Source organism: Lissotriton vulgaris, chromosome 1_1 (assembly GCF_964263255.1).
Source record: "Lissotriton vulgaris chromosome 1_1, aLisVul1.2, whole genome shotgun sequence".
Classification (NCBI taxonomy): Eukaryota; Metazoa; Chordata; class Amphibia; order Caudata; family Salamandridae; genus Lissotriton; species Lissotriton vulgaris.
In genome coordinates, this window is record NC_141685.1 from 998,539,613 (window position 1) to 998,567,235 (window position 27,623).

Here is a 27,623-nt window from a genome sequence, read left to right on the forward strand (position 1 = left end):
CTTTCCCAATTTACTGGAAACCTTCCAAGAGTCACTGGTTTAGGAGGCCTGTGTCCAGGGTGAATCAGAGTGATTTGGAAGTGCGTGAAAGCAGGGGTTTGAAAGCATTCAGGTTGATATAATTGAGCCATGTTTTGACTTTTGTCTAACAGAAGCATGTTGTTGAATTTGGCTGAAATTTTGATTGGTTCTGGAAACCCAAGACTAGATGATGTGCAGGCAGTGTTTTCAAGTAGAGTTGTGTGTTGTTGGCATATTTATGAACTTTGAAGCTGTTATCAGCTAGTAGCATCCAAAGAGGCTTCATGTAGATGTTGAAGATGACGGGAAACAAGGTGGAAAACTAGTGATGTCGCAGGTGATCGGGATCTTCCGGGACCTAGAATTGCCCATGTAAATTAACTTGTGCCAGTCGGTTAGGGAGGAGGAGAACCATTAAAGAACAATGAAAGTGAATCCCATTTGAGAATTTAGGATGTGGATATGGTCTGGATGAAAGACAGTGTCAACGGAGGTTTAGAGGTCCAGCAAAATCAGGAGGCAGTGGGTAAATGTATCTGTGGCAGGTGGACATCATTTATGAGTTGTAAGGTAGATGTAGGAGATGGTTTGCCTTTTTGTGATCTTGAAGTTATGTTTAGATTGCTTTTTTAGTGAACTAGCTGATAAATGGTGGGTGAGTGAAAGGCCAGAAGTTGGAGTGCTTCAGGCTCTAATGTGGTCTTCTTCTAGAGTGTGCGGATTGTCTGTCATGAGAGTGTCTGGGAAAATGTGTTCTATGAGGGAGGTGTTGACAATGGTGAGTAAGGTTGAGAGAGCATCTCTAGAAAGAGCTTTGATGATGGTAAGACATCATCTTTTTAGGAGGTGAGTTTTAAGAGGAGGAGGATGCTGGCTAGGTCTGAGAGAAACAAGTGTTCGAAGGATTCAGGCATCAAGTATGCAGGAGTGCGTGTCACAGGAAATGCAGGCTTCATGTTACTGACTGGAGATACACAGCTGAACAAATTCTCCAGTGCAATTTTTTTTAATCAATAAGAAGTTCCTCGCTGGCTTATTGTAAACACTTAGCAGGTTGCATAGACATCCGTCGCAAGGGGAAGAGAACCATCGTCATAAATGGAATTGTATATAAAAGAGTCAGCCCAACTGAATTAGCGGGATATTAAAAAAAAGGACGTGAACCCGCACATAGAACAATGGGACCAAATGAACATCAGCATCAATGATTGTGGTCAAAACAATGTTTCTTGGGTATCTTATAAGTAAAGAAATATATCCACAAATACTCAGGGTGCCAAAATGCGCAGGTGCTGCTACTCTCCATGAATATTTGAAGCGCCTCTCACTGTCTCACTTGAAATTATCCCCAACATTTCAATCAAGCTTTCATAAACATGCATATTTACAGAAGAGCCTACTCCTAAAGCTTCCAGGTAACAACCAATAGGAAGCTACTTGGTCTATCACCGAATAGTGAAGAGAGGTAAACATAATGGAGACTTCAGATCTCTGTGCCCTCTAATCGACTAGCCCACTTCCCTTCAGACCCACTGTTAGTTCTTGAATGACATTAGTCCATGCTGAGTATTCACAGTACTCTCCGGTAGCCTCTCCCCTTCTATCAGCTGCCACCCTTTACCCCAACACACCTTGTCCATCCTCCATGTCAGGCTGCAGCTCGTCTGCTTGCATGGCTTTACGGATTTGCATCCGGATAATGTCAATTTTGGTCTTACTGTCCTGCAACATCTGCTGCGCTGTCTGGAGAAGCTTTCTGTCCTAGAGGGAGACCAAGGGAATAGACAAAGCAAACAGGTCAAAATATTTAAAAGTTTTCAAGATCAATTTTGTTGTTTTTTTGTTTCAAAGGAAACATATAAAAAACATTTACCAATAAAAAAAGTACCATCATACTTTATAAAATATTGGTAAAGGATAGTATTTACAATACATAAAAACAATTTGTTGAAGTGACAAATTAAATAGTATGTTCCACGATGAGAGAAGATTTCATCATACAACTCGAACCAAAATATTACATTTTCTACACTGGCCAAAGGATTGCATCTATCTATTCCATTACAAGGTGCCACTGCAGCATGTAGCAAACCCACACAGACCATCCATGACCTCATGCAAGTTGGCCAATACATAGAGACATCTTCAAAATAAACTACATAAGATTGCACGTGTTCATTTACGAAACCACCAAAACTAAAAAGGACTTGTCCTTTTGATGTTAAAAGTAACCCCAAAACAATTGTAACATTATGGAGACCTGCCTTTTAATTGGAACGAGAATTGAGTGACAATTCTTTTATACCACTTACAGAGGAATATAAGAGGTTCACCACTTTCAATATTCCCAGCACAGTATGCACAAATGGCACTCAAACGGATATCCTTTCCCCTCTGTCATTTACACAAATCGTTAACACACTTAGCTAGTTTAACCTATGTTTAGTAGTTAAAGTCAAGTCATAATCGCACAGAACAAATTTTAAATCCATTTGCGGTGGACAGGAAAAATATTTCTGCACAGAGGGTTTACAATATATATTATCCAATATAAAGTCAAGCTTACATTGAGTTACAACAAAATGTTTGGCAAGACTAACAATTCTGGAGCCAGCTATAAAAGGAAATGTCAGTCTAGGTAAATGCACACATTCCCCAAAGCAGCCCCAAATGGCTTATTTCTTCACAGAAATGCACAGATCTCCCGGTGGCGTAGCTTGGTCAATAAGGTTGAGGAGGGTGCGGAGTGAAAGGGGGGGGGGGGGGGGGGGGGTCAATAATGTGAGCTTCAGATTTCCTAACAATCATGCTGGGCATATCGTCTTAAAACACAATATATGAGAAGCATGACATGAGGGGGGCTTAAGGGGCATTGGAAAGAGAGAGGAGGGTGTACTGTTAGGGGCACTTAAAACATAACAATTTTCAAACCAATCAACCTTTTTAATGCCTTCAAAACAGATGAGAGAGAGTGTGTGTGTGTGTTTTTGTCAATGCGGCCATGTAAAAATCCTATGTGAAAACCAAAAGACATTTCACTATACCCGACTGAAACCACTTGCACCCAACTATTTACAACAGAATACATTTTTAAGGGAGCGTAACACCTCAAATACCCCCTGAAGCTCCTCCCCTTCATCCTGAAGGTTGAGTGAAGGCACTCAGTACTGTATTCTTAGACTAAAGAAGGAGAACACGCTCGAATTTGTTTTTCAGGAACTCATTTAAAACTATTAGATTTAGAGTAGGTTTTTTTCTGCCTGAGGAAATCATGAGACTGGCAGCCCCTTTGTCTGCTATGAAGAAACCACCTTTAGCACAGCTTGAACCTTCACCTGTAAGAAGGAATTTCACTGTTTAAAGACAAGGGACAGAAAATGGGGAGGAGCAGTTAGAGACACGGACATATACTCCTTACAGTGTTCACTGTCACATGTAGAGTTTATTAAGGACTTCAAAAAATTACCCAACCAAGAGACGTGATAAAGAGTAAGTAGCTTAGGTGACAGTTGCATCTTGACCTCTCTGAAAGGCTTGAGGGCTTGCCTCAAGCATTTATTTTATATAGAGAGACATACATGAATTAATACCAAAGTGTGGACTTGCATTTCTGTCTGTGTCACAGAGTGGAGGTTAACATCGTAGACACTTTTACATGGGTACTGCAGAAGTAGTTGAGTGCTTTATTGGTGCGGCATGCTGCAGGTGGCGGCATAAAGAAGGGACATGCGATTTGGTGGTAGTGTGCTAGTGGGAGACTGGCAATTTCCAGAAGTGTGGGATCACTCATTTCTTGGGGAAATGGGAAAAGGATTGTGACAGTGTAAACGTCTGCGGCAGATGCTGGTGCTGGGATTTGAACAACGAGAGGATCTCTTAGTGCTAATGCAAGACTGTCTGCTGTATTTCAGTGTGACTGGAAAGCTGAGATGGAACCATTGGCAGATGAGGAGCTTGAATAGTAATCTGTCTTAAAAACACCAACCAATTGTATCGCCATGAGAATGGAGATGGCCATGCATTACCATGCAGCTATAAAGTCTCTTAAGGTACAGCCGAGTGGTTGGGAAGCCTAACGAGAAGGGAGGCACTGTTGAGATTAGGATAAACGGAGTTAGCCAAGGCTAGGGGAAATATCCCGGACACGTTTGATTCAGGGCAAATAACATTCTAATTAACAAAAAAGAATACAAGTGGTAATCTTGCTGAAGGGTAGAGCACAAAAGAAGTATCTCAATATAGACCCTGGGACAAGAAGAAGGTCTCTGCTGGCTGTCAAAGCGCCAGTTGTCTTAGCGACAGGTGTCCATTGTATTTAGTTTAGTTCCTTAACCAGTGAAAAAACAAGGTTGTCTCAGCGAAAGCCAACAGTGAAAATAAAATTTAAGTCACAGTGAGGCCCAGAGCTGTCAGACTATGAACCAGGATCCAGTATTCAACAAAAGGCATAAAACAGATAACTGGAATGGGTACATGGAGTGAGCACATAAGGGGAGCATCCAGCACGCACGTGTATACCAGTTCTTAATAGTCAATTAACTCTACACAATTATCGTTTGAAGAAATAGTGACAACATGAGGGCGCTAGAGGGCGCGCTTGCGGAATGGCTGCCTAGTCCTGCAGCTCCCGCTCCTTGGTCATCTATCCTGCTGGGATCCTCTGCCACGGGGTGCTGCGGTGCCCACCGGAGACCGGATTCCGCTTCTGTGGGGTGCTGCCCACAATCGTGCCAAGTCTGGGAGAGCTGCGATCCCCAGGGCCGTAGATACGGGCTCCGGAAATCTGCCCGGCACCTGCTCTGGAGCTGCCTGAGACGGGCGCCTGGCTGCTGTAGTTACGCAAGCCCGGTGCCTGCCACGAGGCTCGCAGGCCGCATCGGACCCTCGCCTGCTCGTCCCAGCTGAGGCGGCGCACGGAGGTGACGGGACAGGTAGGGGACTTCTGCCCGCTAGCTCTGGGGCTCCCTTTCCACCGTCACAGCGCTGCCGCGGGGGTAGGGCTCCCCCAGCCAGAACACTTGTTGCTGCGGCATTGCCGGGCTGCCAGGCCTGTCTTTTGGCGCCACGGCCCCGCACCTGTCCTGCACTGCCCGCCTACGATCCCTTTACCGGGCGGAGGAGCTGCCCCACCACACGGGACTTGCCTGGTACTCCCCCATATCGCTAGCCCACGACTGGGTAAATGATCTTGAGCTGCCTCCTATTTCTACTTCAAGTCCAGAATACTAGCTAGATAAAGAGTGAAAATAGTGGCACTCTAAAAAAAAAAAACTTCAACTCTCACAGGAGCAACAGCAATAAAAAGCAATATCAAAAAAAACCTTTAGATTACAAGCGGATCAACAGCAGCAGCAGGAATCTTTGTAGCAGAAAATAACTAGGAGCCTTCCGAAGTGTGTGATTAATTCAGAGTGAAATCTAGATTCTCCATGGGTGGAGTTTAAACTAAGAAACATAGTTTTCTGATCAACACAGAGAAACTGGACTGCACGCACGTCTAACGGCCGCCATCTCTAGGAGGCGCAAACCTGTGTGCCGCGTTGCTCCTGATACTGGCCTGCCTCCCTGTCTCTGACCCTGCGGCCCGGCTGGGAGGCCGGTGCTCCTGGCTCCTGTACTGCCTGTTTCTCACACAGCGACTGCCTGCTGCCATTGCCGGGTGCCCGAGACCGGACTGGAGACCAACGGGCGCTGCTGGTGCCACCGGACTTGGGTCCCGTGCTCCCGCTCCTGGCTGATCCTTGCCTGCTGTGTTTCTGCCAGCCTGTTCTATCCTTCTCGTCCGCTGTCTTGCCCTCAGCCACGATCATGGGGCGGCCTGATACCCGCCAGCCTAAGCTGAGTTTTGATAACTCGCGGAAAAGCAGCTCATCGACGCAGATGACCCCGGGGCCCAGCGCACCGCCTCCGCAGCCTGCCCCACCTGTTGCTCCTGCTGCGGACCTTGCCAGCCTGATACAGGAGATGCGACACGGCTTCGCCACCGTTGTGGAAAAAGTGGACGGCGTCACAGCTCGGCTGGACGCCCTAGTCCATAAGGTGGATCGCCATGAGGAGCGCCTTACCACTGCAGAACAGAGGATTTCCGACACCACTGATACCGCCGCATCCCACACGACGCAACTGGCGCGCATGGACAACCTCCTCCGCATAATAGCGGCAAAGAATGAGGATTTGGAGGCGCGAAGCCGCCGGAATAACATCCGCATTACGAATGTGCCGGAGTCCACTGCAACGGGCAGGATGGAGCTCTACGTGGAGAAGCTGCTCAAGGGTTCCATCGGGGAAGAAGCCTTCTCGTCTCAATTCATTGTGGAGAGGGCCCATCGCTCCCTAGCGCCTATGCCTCAACCTGGTCTGCCGCCGAGACCTATCATAGCTCGCCTTTTGAATTACCGAGACCGTGACACCGCCCTCAGGGCTGCCCGGACACAAAGATCACTGCGGTTCGAGGGCATCACCTTCTCCATCTATCCTGACTTTACCCCGATGGTTCAGGATGAGCGGCGCAAATTCCTCCCGGTGAAGAAAAAACTGCGTGAGGCCCAGATAGACTACGCTCTCTTGTACCCGGCGAAGCTGCGGATCACCCACCAAGGCAAGCAACGCTTTTTCACCAACCCGCAGAAGGCTGAGGATTTCCTTAAGTCGGTCCGCAGGGCGCGCAGGGATGAGCAGGCCCCTGCGGAAGAACACGAGAATGAAGATCTGCCTCCAGAGCACCATGCGGACTGACGGCTCTTGCACGCTCGAACTTCCATTTGCATCAGGCTATCCCTCTGACTGGCGCTGTTACTCCACCTGCGAGCTGGGGAGCTGCCTGAGCGACGACAGTCTGGACATTGCACCCCAGTGGTAACGTATACCAAGGACCACTCCCACGGCCCTAGTCTCCACCGAGGGCGGTACAGTTTGGAGCTATGGGCCGGGTGGTGGCAGCGCGTGCTTCCTGATGTACCCCGATTGGGTGTTCCCCACTGACTTGCTGTTCGTTTGGCTGTTTGCCTCTTTGAAGTTGGGGGGAGGGTGAAGGGGGGGTTTCGTTTTAAGGGGATCCATGGCTCCTGGCATGTTTGGGGTGCTGGGGTGGGAGGGGGGGGGACGGTTTCTGAGAGGTTACCATTGCATGTACTGTATATATCTTTCCTAGACTGGTGTGCAATCTGGTCCAAAGGGGGTGGCGGACGACTCATTGTTTGGCCCACCCGGGCGCTTACTTCTATGCTTTTGTTATGTCCATGGCCACTATGAACTCAACTGCTCGGCTGACGTGTCTCTCGTGGAATGTCCGGGGGTTAAACAATGCCAAAAAATGCAGACATGTCATTGCTTACTTGAACAGGCATCACATACATGTTGCCATGCTGCAGGAGACTCATATGCCCGTGCGCAGGGACGTCTCCTTTGGGTCCAAATGGGCTTGTGCTCGTGCCTTCTCCTCCTATTCGACTTATGCTAGAGGTGTGGCGATTCTCATTGCCCGTGGTGTGCCTTTCCATCGGTTTGGGGAGGAGGTGGACAGGGAGGGGCGGTATGTTTTACTGTGGGGTAGGGTGGGACATGACACATATCTCTTTGTTTCTATGTATGCACCTAATGTTGACTCACCTGCCTTTTTTTCCGCGCTGTGGGGTAGGATTGTTGCCATTGGGGCACGACATGTCATCTGGGGTGGGGATTTTAATCTGGCGCTGGCGCCCCCCTTAGACAGGGCGGATGGAGTTGGCTCCTACAAGCCCCGAGCCAGGGAGGTTCTGGAGGGGGTGGTAGAGGAGGGCGGTCTGATTGATGCCTGGAGGCACCTGCATCCCCTCGGGCGGGAAGGCACCCACTTCACACCTCACACCGGGACGTGGGCGCGCTTGGATTATTTTTTAGTCACCCGAGACATTGTTAGGGAACTTATCGGGGTTGACCACTTGCCCAGGACACTTTCAGATCACAGTCCTGTGAAACTGCAGTTCCGGACTCCTGGCTGGGACACTCCGAGACCTCAGTGGAAGCTAGGCCCCGATGTGCTCCTCGACGAGCTCTTTCGCACGGAATTGGGCGAAGAGATTGCGGATTTCTTCCCTAGGAACAAGGACTCGGTGGAGTCCGTGGAGCACATCTGGGAGGCTTTCAAGGTCACTGTCAGGGGTTTCTGCATTTCCAAAAGTCATGGGGTCCTCCGTGATATCCTACGTACTATCACCACACTAGAGAGGGAGCTGCGGACTCTGGAGCTCAGTATGGCGGTGGATGATGATCCGCGCCTGCAGGTGACCTTTAGGGACACGCTGTCCAAATACGAGGAAGAGGCTGCCAGAGAGGCGAAATACAGGGGGAAGCACTGGGTGGCCCGTAGGTACTGCGAGGGGGATAGACCTGGGAAAGTGCTAGCTTCCCTCACACGTCAGCCGCGCGGCCACAACACTGTCCTAGAGCTCACAGATAACACTGGCGTCACCATTAGAGACACTGATGCGATACTCGCTACATTCACGGCGCACTACTCGGCACTGTATACATCCGCGGCGGAGGTGGATGCTCCCTACGCCGACTACCTGGGGGAGGTGGCGCTCTGCTGGCTCAGTGATGGAGATAGGGAATTCCTTGCGGCGCCTTTCGAGCTCGATGAGATTCGTGAGGCCATCATGTCCCTCAAAAACGGTAAAGCCCCGGGGCTCGATGGCATCCCGGCTGAATTCTACAAGGCCTATATTGACATCATGGCGCCTGTGCTTCGGGAAGTCTTTACTGAATCGCTGGCTGATGGGATTCTACCCTGCTCTATGCGGGAGGTGGTTGTCACCTCACTTTTGAAGCCGGACAAGGACCCCGGCTCCTGTGACTCTTACCGCCCACTCTCCCTTTTGAACTGCGATGTCAAAATTCTTGCCAAGATCCTAGCCACGCGGCTTTCGCTGCTCATGACCAGACTTGTCCTACCTGACCAGTCTGGGTTTGTGGCGGGCAGGTCAACCTCTCATAATCTCCGTACCCTCTTCTCTCTACTCCGCACGGTCCACCCTGATGTCCCCGTGGCAGCTGTGTTTCTCGACGCCACCAAGGCGTTCGACTCTGTCGAGTGGCCCTACCTCTTTTCGGTCCTGGCCAGCATGGGCTTCCCTAAAATGTTTCTGGCCTGGGTGCGCCTCCTGTACACAGAGCCCACGGCAAAAGTGCTGATAAACGGGAAATTGTCGCCATCCATCAATCTCACGAGAGGCACCCGCCAGGGATGTCCGCTCTCGCCTCTATTGTTCGCTATTGCTGTGGAGCCTTTGGCTTGTCGACTGCGCCAATTACACCGAGCGGGAGCGGTACAATGTCTACAGCGGCAAATCGACGTATCCCTTTATGCGGATGACATAACGCTGTACGTCAAGTACCCGGACCAACACCTTAATCCCCTGCTTCGTGAGTTCGTCCTTTTCGGAGGACTATCAGGTGTTCACATTAATTGGTCTAAATCGCAATTTTTCCCTCTCACTGATGCTGTGCACGATTTCCCGCTGGACTACCCACTGGTATGGTGCCGTGATGACCTTCGATATCTTGGTATCCGTGTCGCACGCGCCAAGGACGAGACGCTCCGCTCCAATTATGGGGTGGCCGTGACCAAATTGACAGCCACTGTTGATAGGTGGATCACGTTACCTCTCTCCATGACTGGCAGAGCTTCCCTTATAAAAATGGTGATACTACCCCGATTCCTATACCTCTTTCTCAATATTCCCTACTACCCTGGTGCTTTCTTTTTCAAGACACTTCATGCGGAGCTGCGCAGACTTTTTTGGGGCGGGAAATCTCCCCGGCTGAAATGGTCGACGTTAACCCTACCCTATGACCAAGGGGGCTTTGATATCCCTGATTTTGAAGCGTACTATCTATGCGCGCAGGCGCACTACGCCTATCATTGGATGGCTCCTACTCCCTTCATGCCGCACAACGCGGTGGAGGACTGGATAGTACATCCCCTCCCACTGAATGGTCTGCTGCATTGCCCTGAGACTTCCATCACCACCTCGAACACCTCGGTTTCTTGCACGCTAGATGCATGGCGCCGTATTGCTAGGCGGCTGCTCTGCGAGTTGCCCTACTCCCCTAAATTGCCTCTTACCTATCATCCTCGGCTTGCCTTGCTTTCGGAAACGGGGTTCCAACGCCTTTGTAGCAGGCTCCTTATTGCCTATTGGGGGGATCTGTTCCACAATGGGCTGTTTAAATCGGCTGACCAATTTTTTGGTGCGCATGAACGATCGCCTCTTGACCTCTTTTACTATCTCCGACTACGCGCTGGGATGCGAGACATCCTACCTGATTACCCTAATGAGCCTGCGACCCTGCCACCACTACACCATCTTTTGGAGTCTCAAGCTGGGACCCATTTGGTCTCGGGGCTCTACCGCCAGATTATGGGGGCTGCTCCCTTGCAAGTCTCTGCTGCCCGTTTGCATTGGTCGGCGGAACTAGGTACAGATATCTCAGACGACCAGTGGCAATACTGCTGTGTACTGACCTCCCGCATCTCAGCCAGCTGCAGACTGAAAATGATACATTATAGATTCCTTCAGAGGATATACTACACACCGGTACGGAAATTCAGATTTGGATTGGCCGATAATGACCGCTGTGAACGATGCCATGCTGAACATGCCGATATTCTCCACCTGGCGTGGTCTTGCCCCCGAATCGCTGACTACTGGCGACAGGTCCTCGAGGCCGTTGCAGACATGGTCGAAGTGGAGGTCCCTGCGGACCCTCTTGTGGTCATCCTCGGCTGTACCAGACACATAGCTAGGGAATGCAGGAAATTCGCTGACATTGCATTGCTCTTGGCCAAGAGACGTGTGGCTTGCCGCTGGGGTAGGGGCAGGGCTCCCAAATTCAAGGACTGGCTGACTGATTTAACATACTGCCAAGACCAACACAACACCTTTGCAGAGCTCTTGCCTCTCTCATGTCGCCCAGGAGACATATGGCAGCCACTGGTACACTATTTGCTTAAACGCTCAACGGGAGAGGAACAGTCAAGCGATGCACCCGACGCTCCCCAGCTGCATTGACACTCTCGTGGACCTAGATCTCTGCCCTGGGGTAAACAGATAGGCTCTCTTACCCCCTCCGAAGCCTAAGCATCCTCCCCGCTGCATGAGCCGGAGGTCCCCCTCCGAATGCCCTATGCTCTTCGTATCCTGCTACTCCTGCAGTTTGCACCCCACGGACTTCCACCCACACTAGCCAGCCTGCTCAGGACAGATAGGTTTCCCCGCGCAGCGCCACCTGCCAGGACCGCCGCGATACACCACTGCCATACACTCTTAGGACACAGTCATGTAACACCTCTCATTTTGTTAACCTGTTGGGATGGTTTATGGTTTTTGTTTCACGGACATCAAAACAGTGACGAGGCTATGCACCCGTTCACGAAAAACCTGTTCAACTGCTGCTTATCCTTGCTTTGATTGGCCTCTGCCGAGTACCGGACAGTTACAGCAGCATTCGCTCATGCGCCGCCGGGCCCCCGGGATGCCGGCTGTCAGGCTGTGTATTGTTACTACTGCATTGCTGCCGGCCTCCGGGTTGTGGGCGCTCCAAGCTGTGTATCCTTTCGCCTTTCTCTTAATAAAGCAGAATTGAACCCCAAAAAAAAAAAAAAAAAAAAAAAAAAAAGAAATAGTGACAACATTTCTTAAAGGAATACTGGAGGTTGAGAATAGGAGAGAGGTTCTTTTATGGCACCAACACATTTCCCTTACCCAGGTGGGGCACAAGGGTAACAAAATGAATGGTTAATTAGTGTTTGGAATCAGTGAACCCCTTTTCAAGCTTATGGTGCTAGCACAGTTGATTGCATGTGAGTGACACAAAGAATCAGAACCCAGTGATATTGGGTTAACCACAACCGGATAACAAAGTTATGTAGGTCATTACCAACTAGCAGATAGGGATGGGCATTGCTACAGACGTGCATACCGGTATCGGGACCAATTAAAGACACAGAGGATGACATCACAAATGTCCTCCAACATTATGGCAGACCCATGCAGTTGAGAAGGTACACCTGTGATTTTTAAAAGGGAATTTCAAGGGGTCAGTGCCACCGATACGACTGGAGCTAGTAGCTGCTGTTAAAATTGCTCTGACAAGTGTAATATCGCGGCAATGAACGACTACCTCTGTCCTCTGTTCCATCACATTTACAGGCAGATGTGTTAAACATCTGCCTCTGTGGTGCTGATGTTTGGTGAAAAAAATATACTGGAGAGCGTGGCGTTAATAAACATATTGATTAATACTTGTTTTCTCTACACCACTCTAGGCTTGGGAGACTAACTGACGAATTCCTCCTTCACAAACACGATTGTTACCAGAAACCATATTTAGATTTTATTAGACTTCCTAGAGATAGGATTCTCTACATGCAGTTCCGCTTTGGCTCCTTATACTTAAACTCCACGCTTGCTCAATGGGACCCCACAAAATATACCTCAGCCCACTGTCCGTGTTGCGGAGCACAGCAAGAATCGGTAGCCCACCTATTATTTGCATGTCCGGCCTATAAACTGGCTAGGACAAAATGGCTCACCCCAATTTGCACCCAACTGGGAACCAAGAACCACCTAGTGGCGCTTCGCAACCTGTGGACAGATGCCTCAAGGTCTCTGTCCGTATGCGGAGTTGTCAAGTACTTGGGCTGTGCATCGATTATCCGCTCAAAAATTACCAACAAGGCAGTGGTTCCAAACTGAACAATGATTTTCTGTGCAGGAAGCACTTTCATGATTGTAACTTTGCTATTAACTGTTACTTAGAGATATGCTGGGGATATTCTAATAATAATAGAAAAAGTGTCCTCTACCCTGTGTAAAGGCAATGCATTACCTTTGGGAAAATCATGTCTTAATCCTCTGCTTTTAATTTTTAACTTATCTTGTTTTAATCTTTTAACTTCTTTATATTTTATAAATACATTGGTATTCCAGATTTTTTATGGTTCTGTACCGCTTTTATGATACTTGTGATCGAATAAAGCATATTTGAATTGTACACTTATTCACATATGTATCAACGTGTTTAACAAGGAACATATTAATCTATACAACAAAAATAGATAAATTATAAATAAAGATTATGTGTTCAAGCATATCAAAGCTTAACCACCACTTTTAGAGCCAGACAGATCATCTTTTTTGCCTTTTGCCAGTGCTTCATGTTTCCCCTGGATGGGCCTTGTCTTCATGATTGCTAACTGCCACCAATATTGTTTGGAACTGCATTGCCTAACACAATAAGCCATCTTTAGCCATCAATGTAAATGTGTACGTATTTTTAATTTGGATATGCATGCAGCTTCTTGTGCCTCCACCCTTCACCAAACTGTGCATAATCGTTCATAGTTGGGAGATTTCTTTGGGGATTTTCTTGAAGATTACTCAAAGGATCCAAAGTTAAAAGGTACCCTAAATTTAAAATTAAAAGGGAACTAAAGACTGACTGTTAACCACAGAGTTGCCCAACTGGACATACATATTTGTTTTTCATTAATGTTGGAATTAGTGTATTTCAATGTAGTAACAAATATTGAAAATAACTAATTTTCCACACTCTAACTTTATTCAGACAAAAATAAATAACGAATCTCTAAGCATTAAAAGAAAGTGATTACCCAACGAAGATGATTCATAGAAGGAGGGGAAGCAGCTGGGTGGATCTAGTACTTTGGGTGATGGGGACTTGGATGCGAGGGGTGTTACATAACCTCTGTGATCAATAACAATCAATCTGTTCATAAGTAACCAATGTGTAGAAGCGCTAATGCCCCTAGTTACAAATCCCCATCAGATTGCCAAAAAATCTTCTGAAATTATTGCTTTGTTCTAGATTGCGCAAGGGACACTGTTCAAGGATTCCCTGCTCATCCATCTTAATTTAGCCCGCAATATTTACTTTGTATTCGATTTTTGCTCTGAAGAATAAGTTTGCCAATACAACACTAAATTAAGAATAAATTACTGGGATCTTCATACAGAATATAAGAATTACATGTTAAAAAGGCGGCAGCTGGAAAAAATTGCTGCATTGGAGCAGAATAATCTCACCTCTTAACAAGTGGGAGAATGAAAAAAGCATACACCAAAATATCAAAATACAATGGGTTAAATTTATAGAAAAAATTACACTTAATGATCTTAAAGAGCACTACAAGGCAAGGAAACATTTAACTAGTAAAAAGCTATAAGGTACGAACAATTAAATATGTTCGAAAATGGTACCCCATAAAGAAAAGACCATAGAGTGTAGGAGGTTGAGTCCAGAAAGCATAGGGCTGAAATTCGGTTCCTTACTTTGGTGGATCCATTGGAGTACATCTGGATCATATTTTCTTCCCCCTGCTTGACCTTCAATTCGATGTTGAGCTGCTTCTCAAGTCCAGCAATTCGATTCTTGGTAGCAGCAGAACGGCTGATACTTCCTGGAGATAGAGGGGCTTCTTGAAAAAAAAAGGACACATTTAGAATAGATTGGTTTCCATGGCTAATCTCGCTGCATTACATTTCTAAATGTACCCACATAAACCCTTTACTTCAGTTATTTGAAGTCTTCTATCCTCAATCAAGCATAGCAACTACATGTCTGTTAATCAATGGCCAAGACGGAACAAGTTATTTGTTACAATGGTTCTCCAGCATTGGTATCTTTCATAGATTCAAATACATGAACCATTCCACGTCATTGAGTATAGCGCCCTACATTAACCTTCTAAAAGCAGTATCTCTTAACAAATGGCTCAGAGGACTGCCACTATTGACACATTAGTAAGCAAACAGCTTCAAAAAGAAAGACCTGAACTTCAGACAATCACCTTGCAAAACTCTGAACAGCACTCCAGCTAGTGAGCACCATACCTCATATTTTGCAGCAAAAGCGTGAAATGAACCAGTTTCATCTACAGCACTGAATGTTTCTTAGGAAGCAAATGCTTGAATTACAGTAGTAAGCAGTATGCAAATGGTAATGGAACAATCTGCAATCTACGTACGAAGAATATAATATGTATAACATTTCTCATTAACCTCTTCGCCGCTAATGACAAGGGTAACTCATCATGGACTTTCCATTGATTTCAATGGAAATTACAGCAAAAGTGCAATTGTACCTTAGCGCTAAAGGGGTTAATGTACAGCAGAAAAGGCTCACCTATTTTAACAGATGTCATAAATGTCTAGTCCAACCACAGACTCTAGACATTTTGGCATCTAGGCAGCAATTTACTGTGAAGCTGTGGTGATTTCACCATGTTGTCGGAGTAACTATTTCTGACAAAGGCATAAAGAGCTACTGTTACTATTATTCCTCTAATTGAACATGCTGTTATAGAACAATTGAGAGGACAAAGAGCTGGGGAAGGCGAATTCCGCTCCACCGGCGGAGTTCACGGAGTTTCGCCCATTCTGACAAACTCAGAAAAGCACGAGCAAGAGAAAACACAAGCTAGATTACCTCCCAGAAAGACTTCTATACACGGGCCGTCGCAGCAGGTCGCTACCGCTCGCACTGAGATAAGCTGCCGCTCGCTTTGAGGAAGCTGCTGCCACTTGTAGAAATCTACTTGAGCAGCAGAAAGAAGCAGCGCCCTCTGGCACTCTGCGTGATGCCGTTCACAGTGATTTCACAGCAAGGGAGAAACTCTTGGCACAAAATTCTGCACGAACAGCGCGACGTACTGGACTATGCTGTTACTAGAAGTCTGTGTAGCGCAGCAGAATTTTTTCGGCACTTCGTGGAGATCCGCGTAGCGCAACTCCGTGAAGTCTGCCCAGGCCTATGTTTTGACCATTTGTTAAGCGCACATAACACCCAAGGGGTCCAATGGCACTGTATCGAGGCCATCTGAGGAATTGTTCCCATAACATAGGAAGATGAGTTTAGAATAACCAGGTTGTCAACTGCTTTTTAAACAGTTTAAGATCTGTGATAGCGTGAATATAAGTTGGAAGCTTGTTCCATTGTTGAGGAGCCAGGTGGGAGAAAGATCTGCTACCATTTCTAGCGGTTCAAACTCTGAGGGGTCAGTAGGTGTTTTCCTCCAGACCTGAGGTTCTTTCTTGGTAAATACCACTTGAGTTTCTTAGACAGATAACTTGGCCCAACTCTTTAAAGGGACTTATGTGTGATACACATAGGTTTGAAACAAGTACGCTTCCTAAGTGGAAGTCAGTGCAATGATCTCAAGATTGGTACCACTGAGGAACCGGATAGAAGATTTAGGACAAGCTTGGCAGCGGTGTTCTGCATTACCTGGAGTCTAGTATATAGGTCTTCATTAATGGAGGCCATGAGTGAATTGCCATAGTCTAAACGGCTAATTATTAGACCCTGAACCAGCGTTTTCTGGGATTCCGGAGAAATCCATTGGAAGATGTTTTGTAGCATTTGCATAATGCCATAGCATGTGGCCAGGGTGTGATGTACATGGTCCTTCATGGATAACTTTTAATCTATAATTATCCCTAGGTTTCACACTGTGGATTTCGGTGTAGAACCAGGGTCCATGCTAATGGGCCACCAGTCCGTTGACTAGAGTGCTTGTGCTTTACCAAATAAAATCACTTTGGTCTTGTACGCATTGAGCTGTAGGTAATTTCTTTGAATCCAACTAGCTATGTGAGACATACAGTTAATAAATCTGGCCCTTGAGTCATCAAGGTTGGGTCCCAGGGTGACTATTAGCTGGGTATCATCTGCATATGAGATTACATCGAAACCATACATTCTGATTACCCTTGCCAGAGGTGCTACATAAACATTAAATAGGATAGGACATAGCGCTGATCCTGGGAGACCCCTTTGACAACCTATGAACTGCTGGACACTAAGAATTCAATTCGGACAATGCTGGTGCAATCTATTAGAAAGGTTTTCAGCCAGTTAAGAACTTTGCCTCCTACTCCAATCTCTTCAAGCCTCTATATTAAGATTGCATGAGAGATGCTGTCAAAAAACGCTGATAAGACCAATAGGACCAGCATTGCTGACTGTCCGTCATCTAAAGGGAGTATTATGTTGTCTACTACCTCCACCAGGGCTGTTTCAGTACTGACACCAGCCCTGGAATCCTTATTGGGAAAGATCAAACAGTTGGTGTTGTTCTAGATAGGCCCTTGTGGGAGAGCAGGTCTAATATACAGGTGAGGAGTCTGGATGAATTTGCGAACAAGTAGAGTTTTATTTTCAACAAGCTTAGGTTCTGGTAAAACAGATGTCCGGGCGTCACAATAATCCTCTTCAGGTGATTCTTCCTCTTTAAGTATTGGGGCGGAGGGCGATGGTTCAGGCTCCTCGTCTTCGGAGTAGAAGGGTGTTCCCCAGAGGCTCTTAAAAGAGGAAAAAGAAGGAGCCGTCAGACACCAGTTTCCTAAACATCAGGGGGGGTAACCAGTCACCGCACCGTGGATGTGTTCAGTCTTAGGCACAATTAGGGCTTGAAATCAGTGCTTAGTGAATGGGAAAGGAATAGTGAGGGGGGTTAAGGAAAAGAAGTAGGAAGCCCACGTCTTTAAAGTAAGATGTTTAACCCCAATAAACACTATTAGAGGCAGACTCGGGCCATTTCAGTATCATGAGCACATGAAGACATTAACCAAATTCAGGGTTTTTCACGGGTTGCACTTACATCAATAGGCATTAGTATGACCAACAGTGTAATCTACCACCTACATTATGCTCCTCTCGCAACCCTCCTCGTGGTAACCCCTCACTCACCGGCCGCTGCCGCAAACTCTCCTGAGTCCGCGGCCGCTCTTCAGCGTCCTCCGGTGGAATCCACCACTTTTCACTCCAGGGCTCATCCGTTTCTTCTCCCTCGATATCTCCTCTCCTGGGCTTCTCCAAGCTGTTCACTCCGCAGGGTATCTCCTTCTTCGCTGCTCCTTCCAACGTCTTCTCCTGCTCTCCAGCTTCGTGTAGATGCCCGCCCTCTTCCTCGCAGACCGCCGATTTCATTGGTCTTCCATGATCACTTCCGGGGTTGCTGTCGTCCTCTTCCGGGTCCCGACTCCTAGCTCTCTGTAGGGAGACGAAAAGACGGCATGGATGCGGATCTGGAGTTTCCTCATTCGGATCTTGAGCCTGATCACAATGACTTCCGGCACATGGGACCGCATCGGTGAGTACTTCCTCACATCCCCTTTCCCTTGCTGTCCTTCTACTCGGGGTCGGATCCTAAGGAAATCTAGAGAAAATGTCCAGATTTCCTTGTTCACTTCCTTTCCAGTGTTTGGTACGTAATCGGTAAGGTTGTAACGAAAGAAACCATCCGAGTACTCTCTCGTTATGGCCCTTATTCCTAGCTAACCATTCCAGTCGGGCATGGTCTGTATAGAAGGTGAACTCCCTGCCTTCAAGATAATATCGTACGGTCTCTATTGCCCATTTGATGGCTAATGCTTCCTTTTTTATAGTGGCATCATTTTTCTCACGGGGAAACAACTTGCGACTGATGTACAATATGGGTTTCTCATCCCTGAGAAGTTTCTTGTGATAATACCGCCCCTAAACCCTGATCTGAAGCATTGGTCTGTAGGACAAAGGGAAGGGAATAGTCAGGACTGGTTAACACGGAGTCTGATGTCAGGGAGTGTTTCAGGATTTCAAAAGCTTGTACTATCTCCAAGGAAGGGTATTGAAGCAGCTCTTCTGTCTTACAATTTTTCTGGAGCAAGTCTGTTAGAGGGGCTGCTGTCTGGGAAACCTGGGGAATAAACCTACGGTAATAACCAAGTAAACCCAGAAAGGCTCGTAAGTCCTTTTTAGGTCTCGCCTGGAATTAGCATCCGAAAGCTGCGTCCAGGCTGGAGACTTATTGCTGCCTGACTCGGGGGAATGAAGGACAAGAAAGTGCCACGCGCTTCTCTTTTGCTGGATTTCACTGCGCGCACGCGCACCCACATTCACGCATGCGCACATACACAGCCACACGCATACACAGCCACACGCATACACAGGCACACACACCCCCCCCGTCGCACCTACACACACACTAGCGCACCTACGCGCACACACAGAGACCCCCCCACACACACCAGCGCATCTACACGCACGCACGCAAGCAAAGGCCCCCTGCCGCCGCCGCCATAGCACACATACACACACACACACACACACAAGCGCACCCCCCTCCCCCCTAGAACTAAGCCACACTTACCGCCATTTGGGACTTCTGTAAGCGGGGCTCTCCCTCGGGCATGGGAGCCCCGCTTTCAGGCACTCCGTGGGCGCGTGCACGGGACTTCCGAAGACGGAAGTCCCGCCCGCCCAAAGAAACTCAAAGGCTCAAACGTGCATGCGCAGTGACGAGACATGTATTACCGACTGACCTACAGAAGAACGAATAATGAAACATCTAGGATGTCCGGGCTTTTCTGGTCTTCTACATATCGGTTTCCTAACGAAAAGAGATGTGTAGCGAATTCCCCAGTGCGTCAGCAGTAACCGAGGCAGCATGGGCGAGTGCATAAGCGTGAGGGTGGATTGGATTGGAATGGATAGATCATATTTGTTGTGAATACTTGCGTGGTGTTGGGAAGCGAGTGGTGATGGTGGGTGGGCCGTTTGTTCTTCGCGTGTGTTATTTTTGCATTGCAATTCAATTTTGACCAGATTCTAACATTTTCAGAGGACGTTGGATTCATTTTTGAAACGCATTAACGATGTTGATTTGCATTGTGTGTTTGTTTTAGGGTCTTCGAGCAAAAGAAATTAATAACAAGCTGCTGCTATTTTAGCTTGGAAGGTCCAGATGCCAATCTGTGCTAAAGCCGCGTTCAGTAGCACTTTGCCCGGTCAGATTACCCTTATTAAGGTATTTGGTGCAGACAGGCGGAGGCTGTTCTGTGACCTTAACATGCAAATATGCATCAGAAAGGCAGTGGGAGATGGCTGAAGAAATCAAGTCTGCTTTTAAATGACAGCAACGAATGCCGATCATTTTACTCCGAAATCCCTGAACGCGCGCCAACTTCCAAACATTCCACCGCCAACTGGTGGTCGGAAATATGATGCCTCGGGGCTAAAATGGAGCCGAGATTCGGAGTACATCAGATTTAATTAAAACCAGAGGGCTATTGCCACGTAACGGTTTTGTGTGTAGCCAACACGCTTCGGGGCCGGTATGCCGCTTCATAAGCAGAGCTTTAACTGGTCTGCTTGGCCGCCTCAGGGCTGTGCACGTTCCCTCTGCTTTACGTTCCTTTTTAGACGGGAGGCGCTTTAGTCGGCCACCGTTTCCCTGTGTCCTTCTGCAAGCTCATAAATGTTCATGAAGGAGGGACCTCTGAATTTGTTTTACTTCCCCGGTCCTCTGGAATAAGTTGTTACTAAGGAAGCCCACCGCACGCCTCTCACTGCATGGACGGCCACCTTTAAGCAGTCCTCAAATTCTGTGATCTGTTGACTTTCTTCTAAAGATATTGGCAGAGGCATCAAGCTTTCCACTTAGGTACTCCTCAGTGTCCAGAGCTCAGTCTTCTTCCTCAGGGCACACCCCTCACCCCCTCACAACCCTCTCACCCCCTCACAACCCTCTCACCCTCACACACCCTCACCCTCACACACCCTCACCCTCACACACCCTCACCCTCACACACCCTCACCCTCACACACCCTCACCCTCACACACCCTCACCCTCACACACCCTCACCCACCCTCATCCTCACACCCGCTCCCTCACACCCCCTCACCCTCACACCCCCTCACCCTCACACCCCCTCACCCTCACACCCCCTCACCCTCACACCCCCTCACCCTCACACCCCCTCACCCTCACACCCTCACACCCCCTCCCCCTCACACCCCCTCACCCTCACACCCTCACACCCCCTCCCCCTCACACCCCCTCCCCCTCACACCCCCTCACCCTCACACCCCCTCACCCTCACACCCCCTCACCCTCCCTCACCCTCACACCCTCACACCCCCTCACCCCCTCACCCTCCCTCCCTCACCCTCACCCACCCTCACCCTCCCTCACCCTCACCCTCAACCTCCCTCACCCTCAAACCCCTTCACCCTCACCCCCCCTCACACCCCCCTCACCCTCACCCCCCTCACACCCCCTAACCCTCACCCCCCTCACACCCCCTCATGCTCACACACCCTCACCCTCACACCCCTCACACCCCCTCACCCTCACACCCCCTCACCCTCACACCCCCACACCCCCTCACCCCCCTCACCCCCCTCACCCTCACACCCTCACACCCCCCACACCCTCACACCCTCCCTCGCCCTCACCCTCCCTCGCCCTCACCCCCCCTCGCCCTCACAACCCCTCACCCCCCCTCACCCTCACAACCCCTCACCCCCCTCACACCCTCACACCCCCTCACCCCCCTCACCCTCAGCCCCCCTCACCCCCTCACCCTCATCCCCCCTCACCCTCATCCCCCCTCACCCTCACCCCCCTCACCCTCACCCCCTCACACCCCTCACACCCTCACCCTCACACACCCTCACCCTCACACCCCCTCACCCTCACACCCCTCACCCTCTGTGCAACCATTCAACAATTGGTTCAAATATGTTCTGTCAACGTTTCAAGCTTTATTACAAATGTAACAAAAAGATGTTAAATTTTCACTTCCGTTCTTGGATGTTCGTCACAATAAAATACTCTGAACATAATCTTCACAAAAGTTATTTACAAAAGTTTAAGCTATTGCCATTATAAATTACAATAACTTATTTAAGTATTAATTATTTGAAAATATTAACAGCCATTGTTATTTGTAATATCAATACATCTAAGTCACGTAAATACAACACATATTGCATTAGAAATGCTATAGGTGTCGCATTTGCGAAAGTTATAACTATTAGCATTGTAAATGACATAGCTATCAATTTAGCTATTTTCAAAAACAAAACAAATAAAAAATGTGTCATTTACAATACCAATAGCTCAAACTTTCCTAATGCGAGACCAATTGCATTGTAAATGCTTGTTAGTACAGGGTAGAGGAATTTATGATATGGCTGTTAGTTTGGAAGCCTGTGGTCTGATTACTCCGTCCCCTAACAAATAGCCCAAGTACTTGACAGTTTAAGCGGCTAGATGGCTATTCGCAGGATTTATTCTTAAGCCGTATTGTCCTAGAGCCTGTACTACATTGGTAAGATGACATAGATGTTGTTCCCAGGTCTCGCTATTTATGACTATGTCGTCAATATAAGCACCAGCATATTTCTCGTGTGGCTGTAAGATTATATTCATAGCTCTCTGGAAAGTAGCCGGAGCTCCATGCAAGCCAAAGGGTAAAACCTTAAACTGGTATAGCCCATCAGGAGTAGAAAAAGCTGTTTTTTCTCTATCTTCGTTTCTTAGGAGAATTTGGCAGTATCCCTTACAAAAATCGAGGGTACTAATATATTTGGCTTGTCCTATTCTTTCCACCATTTCATCAACCCATGGAAGGGGGTAGGTGTCAAATTCTGATATCTTATTGACTTCCCTGAAGTCGATGCAAAAGCGCACCGATCCGTCTGGTTTAGGAACCAAGACTATTGGCGAAATCCACTCGCTTATAGAGGGCTCTATGATGTCCATCTGTAGCATTTTCTGGACCTCTTCCCGTATGGTTTGCCTACGAGCTTCGGGAATATGATAAGGTCGGAGTCTCACCCGCTTCCCGGGGACATTCTTTATCGCATGTTCAAATAATGTTGTTCTACCAGGGTTGGTGGAAAAGGTGTCTTGTAAAGGTCTTAAAACCTGTGATAGGTTTTCTCGTAGAGACTCGGGCAACTCAGGGTCTACACATTGATCAAATGGGGTCAATGATATTTGGGCCATGTTCACAATAGTTGGAACAGGGCCTTCCCATTTCTTTAGTAAGTTAACATGATATACCTGGGATGTGTGTTTGACTGGATCTAACTCGAGGCGATAGGTCACAGGAGTAAACTGGTCAATTATAGTATATGGCCCTTGCCATTGTCCTAACAGCTTATGGTCTGAGGAGGACATCATAAGCAGTACTGGTTCTCCTACTTTGAAATACCTTTCTTTTGTCCCTTTATCGTACTGTTTCATTTGGGCCTCTTGTGCTCCCTCTAAATTGTTTTTGACAATGGTACTGATTTAAGCTAAATGTGTACGCAGATTTGACACATATTCAGTAATGGGTTTGGAGTCATGTGGTTCAGTTTCCCATCTTTCTTGTGCCATTTCTAACAACGTACGTGGTTTATGACCGTACAACAATTCAAACGGAGAATACCCCGTGCTTTTCTGTTCCTTGCACCTAATAGCGAATAGAGCCAGTGGTAACATGTCTTCCCACTTTCTGGACTCTACAGCCAGGAGTGTTTTTAGCGTGGTTTTTATGGTAGCGTTCTACCGTTTGACTAATCCATCCATTTGCTGATGATAAGCCGAGGTACGGATTTGTTTAACTCCTAACTGTGTACAGACCTGTTTCATTAACCGAGACACAAAGGGTGTCCCTTGGTCAGTCAGGATTTCTTTTGGAAAACCTACTCTAGAAAAGATCGTGATCATGGCTTTAGCGATGTTGTATGTATCCGGTCTTCGTAGAGGTATGGCCTCTGGAAACCTCGTAGCGTAATCTACCATAACGAGTACGTATCAACACCCACTACGAGAGGGCAACAGAGGTCCTATTGTGTCCATCCCAACTCTCTGAAAAGGCTCATCAATAATTGAAAGTGGTTGAAGGGGCGCTCGGGGTGGATATCTGCTATTCCGCTGACAAACTGGGCACTCCCTACAATATCTTTTAACCTGTTGGTATATACCCAGCCAATAGAAGAGTTCTAAGATCTGTTTCTCGGTTTTCTCAGCCCCGAAATGTCCCCAAAGGAGGTGGCTGTGGGCTAGATACAATACTTTCTCTCTAAAGGGACCCGGAATCAACAGTTGGGCTTTTTGGGTGGGATTTCCCTTCTGGTATAACAAACCATTTTTTATAAAGAAATAAGGACCTACATGCTGGGGATCTTCCTCTTTTAATGCATGACTCCAGGCTTCCTGTAGTACAGGATCTTCTATTTGGGCTGCATGAAAACTTCTGTCAGCCTCCCATGGATTTTCATCCCGGAACACTGGCAGTGCTATTTGAGTCCGGTTCTTCTCCGCTCTCCTTTGTTTTTTGCTTTTCCGTGCTTTGGCAGTTGGCCATTCTTTTTCCTCTTCCTGTGCAAATGGAGCATTGGCCCACCATTCGTTCGCTTGGTTAGGTTTGTCCTTTAATAGCTGTGAAAACTTGGGATAGTCATTCCCAAGAATATCTTGTTCGGGCAACCTCGGTATCAGACCAACGGTCAGGGTGGTTCCGGTATCACCGGCGTGTTATATCTTTACTTGAGCGGTAGGATAGGGTGTAGTATCCCTGTGCACATCTTATAGCGACTGCTCCATCAATGGGACAAATATTAGGGCCTAGGTCCTGTGGGCGTACCACACTATGTAGGCATCATGTGTCGGCCAGTACAGATACCGGTTGACCATTCACGGAGACAGTGCAGTGATAGGAAGGTTGTTTTCTTTCTGCTGAAGAACAGTAATAGTTCCGAGCTACCCCGATTTCCATTGGCTCTTCCTTCTCTTTTTGTGTACAAAACCATGCTATGTGTCTTATACCTCCACATTGGAAAAACTGAGGTCCCATCGGGGCTCTAAAGATGGGGGTTCCTGGCACGATGGATACCGGCTCAAGTTTCTTGACCACTGGGGGTCGCGGAGGTCGATGAGTTATCTGTCCTCATGTTCTTCCAGGGAAGTAGTCCCTTCCTCTCTGTAGGTCTTTTGCTCCACTATAAGCACTGGCAATCTCCACCGCTGTCTCCAGGGTAAGGTTGGCTTGTTGGCATACCCACTTTTGAATAGGGGGATGTAAGGAGGTCAAGTATTGTTCCAAATAGATTTTGGCCATAATCCCGTCCTTGTCAGTCGTGGCTGGTCTTAACCATCGGTCCGCCATATCCTTTACCCGGAAATACAGAGCTCGGGGTGCCTCTTGTGGTCCTTCTTTCATTTGTCGAGGCTTTTGTCGGTATGATTCATCATCAACCCCTAGGCGTTCCATGATGCATCTCTTAATTTCAGGATAGGTAACCCCTGCTTGCACTGTCACCGCTTGGTATGCTGCCTGTAAATCTCCAGACAATAGAGGACCCAGGTATTGCCCCTATTTATCTGCGGGCCATGATGCTGCTGCTGCCATTCTTTCAAAATTGTTAAAGAAATAATCCAGATCTTCCCCACTCACATATCTCTGTAACACCACTGAGGGCAGGGTTGTGGGACCTCTCTGCTGTCCTAAAGCCACAGTCAATTTAGTCATGGCGGCATCATGGGTTTGTCCTTGTCCGGAAAGCACTTGTTGTATTTTGCCTCGGACTTCTTCCACTATGATCAGGTAGCGCTCCATCACTTTCCCCAGATGTTCTTGATTTTCCGCCATTTTTGCTAGGGCGGCCTTCATAGCGCCTTTAGATCCCACTTCTGACACCACTTGTGGGAGCGCAGGTCTAATATACAGGCGAGGAGGCTGGATGAATTTGCGAACGGGTAGAGTTTTATTTTCAACAAGCTTAGGTTCAGGTAAAATAGATGTCCAGGCATCACAATAATCCTCTTCAGGTGATTCTTCCTCTTTAAGTATTGGGGCGGAGGGCGATGGTTCAGGCTCCTCGTCTTCGGAGTCGAAGGGTGTTCCCCGGAGGCTCATAAAAGAGGAAAAAGAAGGAGCCGTTAGACACCAGTTTCCTAAATTTCAGGGGGGGTAACCCGTCATCGCACCGTGGATGTGTTCAGTCTTAGGCACAAGTAGGGCTTGAAATCAGTGCTTATGAAATGGGAAAGGACTAGTGAGGGGGGGGTTAAGGAAAAGAAGTAGGAAGCCCACGTCTTTAAAGAAAGATCTTTAACCCCAATCAACACTATTAGAGGCAGACTCGGGCCATCTCAGTATCATGAGCACATGAAGACATTAACCAAATTCAGGGTTTTTCACGGGTCGCACTTACATCAATAGGCATTAGTATGACCAACAGTGTAATCTACCACCTACATTACGCTCCTCCCGCAACCCTCATCGTGGTAACCCCTCACTCACCGGCCCCTGCCGCAAACTCTCCTGAGTCCGCGGCCGCTCTTCAGCGTCCTCCGGTGGAATCCACCACTTTTCACTCCAGGGCTCATCCGTTTCTTCTCCCTCGACATCTCCTCTCCTGGGCTTCTCCAAGCTGTTCACTCCGCAGGGTATCTCCTTCTTCGCTGCTCCTTCCGACGTCTTCTCCCGCTCTCCAGCTTTGTGTAGATGCCCGCCCTCTTCCTCGCAGACCACCGATTTCATTGGTCTTCCATGATCACTTACGGGGTTGCTGTCGTCCTCTTCCGGGTCCCGACTCCCAGCTCTCTGTAGGGAGACGAAAAGACGGCATGGATGCGGATCGGGAGTTTCCTCGTTCGGATCTTGAGCCTGATCACGATGGCTTGCGGCCCATGGGACCGCATCGGTGAGTACTTCCTCACAGCCCTTAGTTGTTTGTTGAGCAGAGAATCAATTATTTTCCCAAAGTATGGCAGCAAGGAGATTGGTCAATAGTTACTAAGTTCTTTCGGATCGGCAGATTGTTTCTTTAACATTGGTTTAACCCTTGCTGATTTCCATTTGATGACGACAGTCTCTAGATATAAAGGTATTTTTAAAAGCTTGGTGAGACTATTAAGTATTGCAGGAGACAGAGTAGGCAAAATGTGAGGCCGAGCTAAATCATCAGGAGAACCTGATTTGATTCAGTTAACTGGAACTCCAACCTCCTCCTGAGTTAGTTCAGTAAACAGATCAAAACATGCTGTCCTGAATGTGTTCATGCAGTTGTCCTTAACATTAGGATTTGCTATCTTCGGATTAGAGAAGGTGTTATAAATGTTGTCAATATTTTCGTCAAAAAAGATAGAGAGTTCATCTACCCAGATTTGTGAAGAGGCGCTGATACACTGACAAGGAGATGGATTAGTAAATTCATTTATGATTCTATGTAGTTCCTTTTGGGAGTTGGCTATCTGTAAATTCTGTTGACAATATAGGATTTTCTAGGTTCCTTGATGTTGTTTATATAATGTCTATGAGTAAGTTTATAGGCTATTTTGTCCTCTGTGTTTTTTGTTGCCTGCCACTTATGTTCAGCTCTTCTGGTTGCCTGCTTGTCTATTTTCAGTAAGTCAGTGAACCAGAGTGAAGTTTTGGCCTTACCGTTTGCTTTGCTGATGACCATTAATATCGGTGCAATTATGTCAAGGGTCTGAATAATGGCTTTCTCCAGGTCATTGAGTGCAAGATCTCTGCTATCTTGATCTTCCAAAATTGGTGGATTAAAATGGGTAGAGAAGGAAGCAAGGCTGACTTTTCTCCATGGTCCACAAAGAGCTCTATTATGGCAGGAGGTAATCATCGCTGAAATCCATCTGATTATTCCTTGTTTTGATAGGGCTAAAGCTCTTTGAGGATGTCCAACAGAAACAGCTATTTGGTCAGTTTTTCCAAAAGTTTCAGTTTTGTGAATGTAATACTTGAGACATCATCGTATA

The 27,623-nt window shown here is 47.5% G+C and overlaps 1 protein-coding gene across 4 annotated transcripts in view; it reads right to left on the reverse strand.

The window, feature by feature from the left end:
- The window catches only part of PKN1 (protein kinase N1), an 815,639-nt gene that overhangs the window by 358,246 nt on the left and 429,770 nt on the right, over nt 1–27,623 (reverse strand). For 2 of the 4 annotated variants that reach the window (XM_086961066.1, XM_086961049.1), the window contains exons 3-4: nt 14,355–14,500; nt 1,653–1,782 (exon numbers count right to left, since the gene is read on the reverse strand). In XM_086961066.1, the coding sequence (XP_086817192.1) occupies nt 1,653–1,782; nt 14,355–14,500 (276 nt within the window). The remainder of the gene's footprint in view (nt 1–1,652; nt 1,783–14,354; nt 14,501–27,623) is intronic. The other 2 variants (XM_086961076.1, XM_086961056.1) reach the window with 1 other exon arrangement.